General features: G+C 38.4%; 1 protein-coding gene across 1 annotated transcript in view; it reads left to right on the top strand.

The window, feature by feature from the left end:
- The first annotated feature begins 661 nt into the window (after positions 1-661).
- Positions 662-9463, top strand: part of pex5la (peroxisomal biogenesis factor 5-like a) — a 37269-nt gene continuing 28467 nt past the window's right edge. The window contains exon 1 of the mRNA XM_061078440.1: positions 662-745. Coding sequence (XP_060934423.1) covers positions 677-745 — 69 coding nt within the window. The 5' untranslated portion in view covers positions 662-676. The remainder of the gene's footprint in view (positions 746-9463) is intronic.

The raw sequence follows: 9463 nt of genomic DNA, 5'->3' as shown, positions 1-9463 counted from the left end.
TAAAGTATTGCTGCAATCTGTTTAACAGCGTTCCTTTGTAAAAGAATTCCAGAAAATATAATTGTAATAGTTATTGGAAGCTTTGTTTTGGTAAGTCAAAGCAGAAATGCAATCAGGAAATGGTGGTGGTGGTGGTGGGGGGGGGGGGTCCTGCTTTTATTAGGGCTGCATATTACCATAATTTTCTTCAGCGGTTAATTTATTAATTAGTTTCCGGATTAGCTGGTTGGTCTAGAAAATTCTAAATGTGCTTCAAATGTTTTACTTTTTCTGACAAACCCAGAGGATATTAAGAGCACCATCACAGGAGAAAAACACATAGTATTCACATTCTGAGCTCTGAACAATATTCTGTCATCATTCTGTGGACAAACACTGATGTGGACGACCATGCTCATCATTGTCTAAAGTCAAACCCTCTACATTGTGCAGTGACCCTCCTCTCATCGCCATAGTCTTGTGGAAATGTCTTCAGTCGATGTTTTGTGGTTGTTAGACAGCCCCCTCGTGCTTTTAGTAATTCATCATTATAAGCTAAAGTCTGTTCTGTAAGATGCCCTGAAAGAGGGTCAATCAAATATAAAATCACTGAGTTGTCCAACTGTCCTGACACAAGTCATTGTTGATCTCACTGTTGTAGGGGAAAGACTCTAGGGCTGCAGATAAGACTGTTGCCATGGTCCTGAAGGAGATACCAAGTAAGGCGTCATCAGAAGGGAAGCCCCTCCTCACAGTGACTACCAAGGTGGGCAGAACCATTTCAGAAACCTCCCTCGTCCTCCCTCCCTGCCTCAGAGTGGAACTTCTTCCTGTGCTGGTTACACCGACACACTAGCAAAGCTTTAAGTGTCCTACAACTGACCGCTGTCTACTAACGCATTACTTTAGCAACAATGATTTCATTTCCAGCTGCTCTATGGGGTATAAAACCCTCCAACAGCATCACTGCATTTACACAAACAGTGACTGATAATCTTGGGATCTGTAGAATCAGCTTCCGATGGCTGCAGTTATCAACGTTAGTCAAATTAGCCTTTGAAAGATTAATAGTGCTCCTAACATTTACTGCATGTTTAATTCTGTACGGGGGGGGGGTGGTGATTAACCAGAGGGTCGACACAAATTTCCTCTCCCACTCCTAATCAGGTGAGAAAAAACTTGCCCATGAACTTTTTACACCTCATAAGCAGCTAATCCTCAGCACAAACAGTGTGTGGATGCATTTCCAAAATGCTATGGTACACGCACCATGGCATTGAGCTACTGACTGGGAGCTCTGTGTGTAAAGTTCTACAGCAAGTGACTGTGTCCGCTCTCACTTCTCCTTTGCGCTTCTCCAGATGCCAATATGAGTTCTTCTTGCTCTGTCCTTCAATGCTTCTCTACAGTTTTTGTGTGTGTGTGTGTACGTATGCTTGTGCTTGTGTGTGCATGTGTGTGTGTGTGTGTGTGTGTGTGTGTGTGTGTGTGTGTGTGTGTGTGTGTGTGTGTGTGTGTGTGTGTGTGTGTGTGTGTGTGTGTGTGTGCGTGTGTGTGCTGAAGTGTGTTTCCTCTTGTATCTGTCCATGTTCAAATAACTTGTAGCATGCTTTATAAGTGTTTGATTCTCTAATACAATGTCTGGATGGATAAGCCGTCAAACCATCGAGATAATGTTCCCACTCGAGTGGAAGGGATTTGATAATTGCTCAGCAGCAATTCTTGCAGACGGATGAAGCTGCTACACCAACATATGACTTGTAATGTATTGTTTATTTTTGTCTCATGTGCCAAATATGATTACTCTATAAGAAAGGGTCAATGAAGACTATATAACAGTTTTACTCATTCAGGAGAATAAGGTGCTGCGGTGTCACAGAAATCAATATGATGACACAATATATTGCATTGTTGATTGAAGTTACGTGACGACAATTATATATATTGTTTTATTTCCCAGCCCTAAATGTTATTATGATGTATCCTATAACATAATAAACAAAGTGTACAACACGATTTTTGTGACTTCTATGAAGTCACTAAAATTAATAAGCTAAGATAACATCTGCAAACTGAGGAGGGTTTTTTACGCAGGGGAACAAATGAGTTTCTACTTCTATTGCAGTTGCAGGCTGCTTAAAATCTGTGGCCTGATTGAATGGTTTGAACCTTGCAGTGCAGGGGCTAATTGTGCAGACTAATAAAAACCTGTTTACAACATTCTACCACCTTCCATCCTTCTGAGAAGAGACACATCGACTTCGAGCACAAATACGTGTCCAGCTTAACGTTCTAATATTAGATGGTTCCTTCACAACACTGTCTGAACCATTATCCAGTTCACTGAGGTTTTCATTGAGTGTCAGCAAAGACTACTGGCCTCACAGGAATTACAGTAATGAGTTTTATGCTGTTGGATACAAACACGCAAAGACTTGCTTACGCTCAGAAAGCTCTCTCAAGCCTACAGTAGCTGTAGAATGTAGTGAGAAATAGATATGCAATAACAATGTCTAGCACATATCCCACTGTTTTATGATGCATGATTAATATTTATGTTACCATGACTACAAATGCCATTAATGAAATTACTATCATTACTTCCAAACTAAATTCAAAAAGCAATTTTCACTAATTATCTTAAATAACAATAATAATCTATTATTTGTAAACAGAATGTCTATACAGCTCATACAGTAATAACATGAGAGCCCACATGATAAATGAAATGTGCATTAACGTGCACAATAAGTATTACTGGTATAATTGATCATAATAAGAGTCAATCTAACCATGTATCTTGATATGGATCTTGGTCACACTGTCCAGTCCCAACCATTATATGTATGGTCCTATTTTTAAATCCAGTGTTTTTCCTGACAATGTGCATTAGTCCATTACAGCAGAACAACCCAGCCCACTTAAAAACATTGTATCTTCCAAGTTCAGCCTCGTTTCAGACTGAGGTCGATGCATTTTGACATTGATTAAATAGGTTTCAAATGGGTTTTATTGTCCTGAGAGGCCGTGGAATGGCACCAATACTTCAGCCTGAAAACACAACAATTAACCGCTGCTGTCAGTCGAGTCACATTTCCAGTAAGAACCTGCAACATCGACGTCAAGTCACTTCTCAGAGCTGCAGAGCAAAACAACGCAGCAACAAACGGAGCAGAAACCTGGATTACTGCTCAGGCCTGCTTCTTGTGTGCACCACACTTAACTCTCTCATATGCAATCACACACACAGGAGTAAGCAGCTGCTGCAAGTCAGCATTGTTTTACTCAGAGTAGGTGGTAAATATTTAATGCTTGAACTGCAGGAGCAAGCGTAGGAAAAAAAAAACAGATTAGGTTGCTTGTTTTCCTTTCTTATGTAAAGTATTAAATTTCGATTTGTATATTTTTTTAAGTTCAGAAGTTGTGCCTGACAAATCTTTTGCAAAATAAACACCAATTCACACTGTGGTGTCAAACGACTACTTAATGTTGTTTTCACGTGGCCGGACAAAAACTCCTGACTTGAGTTCTTCTCTCTGGTGGCTGAGCTGGCTGCAGTTCTAGAGGCACCATGTCCCGGTTTGATGTCACTTAGCAAGTGACAGAGGCTAAGTGACAGGCTGTGGCTCCTCACGCCATATGTCAAGTCAAGTCTATTTGTAAAGTCCAATATGTCTCAATAGGCTTTAAAGAGTCAGGGGTTTCAACTCGCCACAGACTCTGAAAAGATAAAGTAAACTTGCAAGAGATCCGAAAATGGAAGCAGCATGAAAGATGATGTCATATTACTTCTATAGCAACAAGGTTAAAGTTTGTAAATTTTATGCACAGATATCCCAAAATCCAGAATCCAAAGAAGCTCAAAACTGTGAAACACAAAAACAAACTTAACATATAAACAAACCTCACTTTAATGGGAACTTAGGACTAACATTTCTGCATGTGAAATTAATTTACCGCTGAAAGGATACATTTTGTGATATTCTATACCTTTGTCAAAATCAACAAATCCCATTAAAACCAGCAATTAATAGATTATACTAACAGTGTAACCTGTATAGCCAAAGCCTATTATATCCTCAGATGTTGTCTAAATGACTATTGGCAAGATTAATAACTGTTCAATATGAGACAATATTGATACACTTCCAGAGTTATGATTAAAAGACATAATAAAAAAATATTAGCTCAGCTTTTTTCCAATTTAATTTTCAATTTTGTAGCATAGGACAAAATGATCCAGCCATTGTGATAACTTCAAATTACCCGTCTAACCGAACGACGATATGCAGGCTCCAGTATAGGAGCACATGAAACAGCTCATCGTCACCCACAGTAACAGCTTCGACAGAATCGTATAAGGAAACAACATAATAAAGAAATAACAAGCAAGATATATAAGAGACTAAATATACTTCTAAATATACAGATGCTTAGGAGTTAAATGTGAAATAATTCCTCATCGCAACTTGTGGACATCACATATTGCGTGAGATTGTGGCCTTAATTTTTTTAAGACAAGTAACACTGTTGTTAATTTCCCTCTTTGATATTTTGGATTCATGTTTCCCTTCCTGTATTGTTCTCCACCCTCTTCTCCTCCTGTCCTCAGCCTCCTTCAAGGTAATGGCAGGTTTAACTGGTGCACAGCTCCCCTGACATCAACATCTGAGAGATCTCCTGGAATCAAGCCCAAGTGGCACAATTAGCTGAAGTTTTCCATGACATAATTATCTAGATTACTCTTTAAATCACTTGTAAACAAAATGACAAGGTGTTTTGGAGAGGGGGTAAAAACAAAGGTACAACAAAGACAGCGAGAGGAAACGCCAACCTGCTTGTAGTCAGAGTAATGGGCGAACAGCTCAGCTTCTCTCTTGGGTTAAGAGTGAACCTATTATAACATAATGCTGCTTGCTACCAAAAAGCCTGACGCATCTCCCGGGATGAATGCAGTGGATCTACTGTCCCCGTTGTCTGGATGACAAGAAGGGGAAAATCCAAAAGGTCTCATTATCTCAATACCATTATTTCAAATTGGCCCCCATGGCAATCGCAGATTTGAACGCCGCCATCCTGCTCATTTGGCGGTAGAGCAGTAGCGATCAGAGGTGGAGACTGGGGGACAAAGTCTTACCGATACAAAAAATAACAGAACGTTCTTTTATAAATATACATTTTAAGTCTACTTTGACTTTTCAGTTTGGTCCATATCCCATCTGCTAACATGGAGCAGGTAGGTATTATGTTCTGTATTGCAGCCAACAATCATATGGTGATTGAGAGGCTTTGGCTTCACCTTGGAGAGCCATCATGTCGTCCATCTTTATATCCAGTCTATGGATGTACACAATATCAATAATAAGTCATTTTTACTAAAAGAGTCTCAGGTTGCCGGCTCTGTGAGGCTGCACTTTTCCGCAGAATGTAGAATGCTGCAAAATGCTAACTCAATTATGCTAACATGCTAATACATACATGAATTTCTCCATCTTTGCTTAGCGTGTTGCCACATTAACGTTTAATTTGCTCAACCTAAAGCTGAGCATGTCATTGGGGTATTATAGTTTTGCAGGTATTTGCTTAGAATTAACTATAGTTGAGTGAGGTGCGTCTATGTAACATTTCAAGGACAAACCTGAAACCTCAGCAGTTGTTACAATGTTTAACAGGTAACTGTTTTGTAATGATGTGGTTGATCGGTTCACATTAACAGCACTGTACATAGTTAATGTTTTGCCTAAGGCAGTGTCTGAAAAGAAATACACAAGCTGATTTAATGTCACGGAAAAGCAGCATTCTCTGTGAGAGCTTTTATAAAACGGAGATCAAAATGAATCCATAACTGTAAAATCCCTGACAAAGGCAGGTTTTATCTTTTTTATTTACTAATTTGTAATTCTTACTTGTAAGGAAAGTTGAATGATACGAGTGGATGTTGCAAAAGAATGAATAAACCTTGATAATCTAATAACTTCTAAGTCTTAAAGAAAATAATATTCCAAGACTATGTTAGAGAAAGGGATGAATAAAATGTTTCAATTCATAATTTCTGTCCAGCTCCAACAAAGCTTATGTTCATAAATCATTTTAAATGTATTAACTTTTTTAATGTTCATTAATTTTCAAAACATAATAAAGAGAGATGACAGTTATTCAAATTAAATATTTCAAATGAACAACATTACAAAACCCAAAGATATTGAATGTTATAATGATGTTAAAACAAGCAAATCTGGAACCAAATAATTCAAATATTTGCCTGAAAATAACGGAATATTCATCCTCTTTCAACTCAACTAGCCTATTAATTAATCATTTCAGCTCTAATTGGAAGGACAAGTTTCAGATCTAGCACCACACAAACATAACTTTAAAACCAAGTAAAAACAGGTTATAAATTGTTTTCAGTGTAACTGAAGTTGTCTAAAAGTTTGGGTAAATCAGATCCACATTGTGAGTTACAAGAGTTCATAAGCTTGTTCTGTAACAAGGTGCCACTTTTCTGAAAAAATATACAATACAGTAACACAGAGAGCTACTGCAGAGACACACACACACACAGGCTGAAAAAAAGTGCTTTGATATGGTAAATTATAGGCATCCGCCTCATTAACTACACCAACAACTGTATTGCAGCCTTCAGTCAGACTCAATTACACAAAAAGCACGCACTCTCAACCACTCAATAAATTCGACCTTTAAAAACAAGTCAACCGCAGTGTATTCTCATCCGATGATTTGTCGCTGTAGTCCAAGATTGGGACGAAAAACATGGGCTGGCAGCAGCGGTGGGTGAAATCAGGTTACTTCACACTGTGAAACTTCCCCATGAACCAAAACTTTATTCTGACACCAGAACAGCACAAACTCTAATTACCTGTGCTGGGTCAGGGTTCTTGCTGAGCTGCACAAACTCTCACTAAACAAAGTAATGACCCTTCTCTTTCTCCAGATTATTTATGTTCATTTTCCTAAAAGTGGGGTTGTGTTTCTCTCTTAGCAATTGTATCCTCCAGTTTCTTTGATGTAACTCAACATTATTATTATTATTAACCAACAGTTCTGTTAAATATGCATAGAACAAAACATCATAATATATACATCATCATAAATTATACTTAGCTTTCTCTTCTTCTCTTCCTCATTAAGAATCATGTTCTGATTGGGTCCTTAGGGAAACACAAACCAATTTAACGGCTTAAAAAACATACTTTACATTGTTTTTACCATCATGAGACTTCATGACTTCTTATTGTATAAGAATTGATTATAAACATGAATGTGAACAGATCATAGACTGTATATAAGGATGGAAAAGTCTTGATCACCACCTGGAGGCTGGCTAAACTACAGGTCTTGAATCTGACCTCCTCCATGTTAGTAAATGGGACATGGACCAAAGTGAAAAAAGTGAGTTCACATTTAATTTATTTTACATAAGATTGTTTCTGTCAGTCTTCCTCTCACTCTGATCCGTTCAAGTTTTCATTTTTCTAGTGAAACATCATGATTGACAGCTGTGACAAACTCACGATTGGCCGAGTGTGTGTATCGGCGGGATCTCACTTTACCATGGCTCCATCCCATGATTGCTACTGCACAGACTTTGGCTCCAAAGGCACGAGATGGCAGCGTTTGTAACCAGGCTATTTCGGGTTCATTTCTCGATAGTTGTAGGAAGGGGAGACATCCTATTATACAGTCTATGTAACGGATTAATGCTTCAGAAGACATGCAAATTGGGTTTTATTGTTCCACTATTTAATTCAGTATAGAGATAATAAAACACTTAAAAATAACAGCAGCATATGTGTGCATTAATAAAAGGACAGAAGCAAACAGAGGAACCCACAATTACTTTCCTTGAGTAAGTATAAATACCTATACGTAATAAGTAAATATAATTCAAAACCACTTTCAGGTAACTTGCCCAACACTGCTGGTGACAGTGGTGAGGATGCCACCAGCTGCTGATGACCAGTCCAGAACACAATCATCTCTCCTCCTGACCTACATGTCTCAACAAGTACAGAGCCGAAACAATGGCTGCACTACACATCTATAATTGTAAATGGGACTACTGCACAGTGATATGCTACAAAACCCAAATCCACGTTAAACACATGGCAGGTTGTGTGCAGTCAATTACGTATGTATGGTAATTAAACTTTTAGCTTCATTGAAATTCTGCTTATGAGTGCGGCCTGCAGAGCAACAAGATGAATATAATGTTTCCTCACTGCCAGCATTATGTACAAACTACACAGGCGACGGTGATGGTGGTGGCTCAACATTTCTATGAGACAAAACTGGTTTCTCTTCCAAATAATGAAGCACTGGTTGGCAGATTGAGTCCAGCTGCACCTGGTGTATCGAGGCATCGGGCCAATAATTAATCAGAGGTAACTTATTCTGCACCTGCACTGGCAACGAGTACAAACCGGGGCATCACAGGCAGGGTGTTCAAGATGTGGAAGATGTAAATAAGCATTAAAAAAATCATTATATTATGTTTTTCTCAATTGTTAGCTAGTTGGTGACTTGAGGTTACATGAAATGATGTAAGCTGGTCATCTTCCTGCAATAATTTGATTTCTTAAACAATATAAAACAAATTACCCATTTTTTAAATCATATACATTTCGGTAAGTCTCTGAGAAAAGGTTTTTCTATGTGTGTATCTTGGATGTGTATGTATAGTGTCTACATGGTATTCTTCAGTGGTGGTGAACTGTACTAAATAATTTTGACTTGTGTTAATAACGTTGTCATGAGGAGAGAATAATATTAAACACACATTTCAGTGTAATCCAGTCCAGTACAACTAGTATGGCACCTCAATCACATAAACATTTATATAATACCCCTCTCTGACCCGTCAATCAAAACTGAACGTTGTCTGTACAAAAGCGAAAACGTATAAATGAGCTATTGTGCTGATTTTACATTAGCATGTAGTGTAAATAAACCAGTTTATATGTTTCTACAAATCAGCAGTCAAATAAAAAAGCACAAAGGCTGCAGAGTCATCACTCATACATTTAAAATGTGCCTTTAAAATATGCCTGTGGATAGCTGAAGAAATCATACTGCTTGTAGCTGGCTATCTGAAAGTAAAGAATCGACCAAAATAAATATAATACACCAGGTCATGTTCAGATAGATGGAAAGGGTTTGGGGAGACATCTCATCAGGGACAAGCTGCATGTATCAGCTGGTTTTATACTCGCCAAGTCATTACAGTGTAACATTCACCAATCCCCTGCTTTACAATGGTTATGATCAATTACTGTGGTTTGTTCGTGTAAATGGTAAATGATCTGTATTTATCCTTTTCTAGTCTTGATGACCACCCAAAGCGCTTTACAGTACATTTGTTTGCCATTCACCCATTCACACAAACATTCATACCGGCAACCTCCTGGTTAGAGGACGACCCGCTCTACCCCCTGAGCCACAGCTGTGATTGGGATCTCTATCA

Source organism: Limanda limanda, chromosome 9 (genome assembly GCF_963576545.1).
Source record: "Limanda limanda chromosome 9, fLimLim1.1, whole genome shotgun sequence".
In the NCBI taxonomy this organism is placed as follows: domain Eukaryota; kingdom Metazoa; phylum Chordata; class Actinopteri; order Pleuronectiformes; family Pleuronectidae; genus Limanda; species Limanda limanda.
Note: the sequence above shows the minus strand (reverse complement) of the source record. Positions and strands in the feature narration are given on the sequence as shown.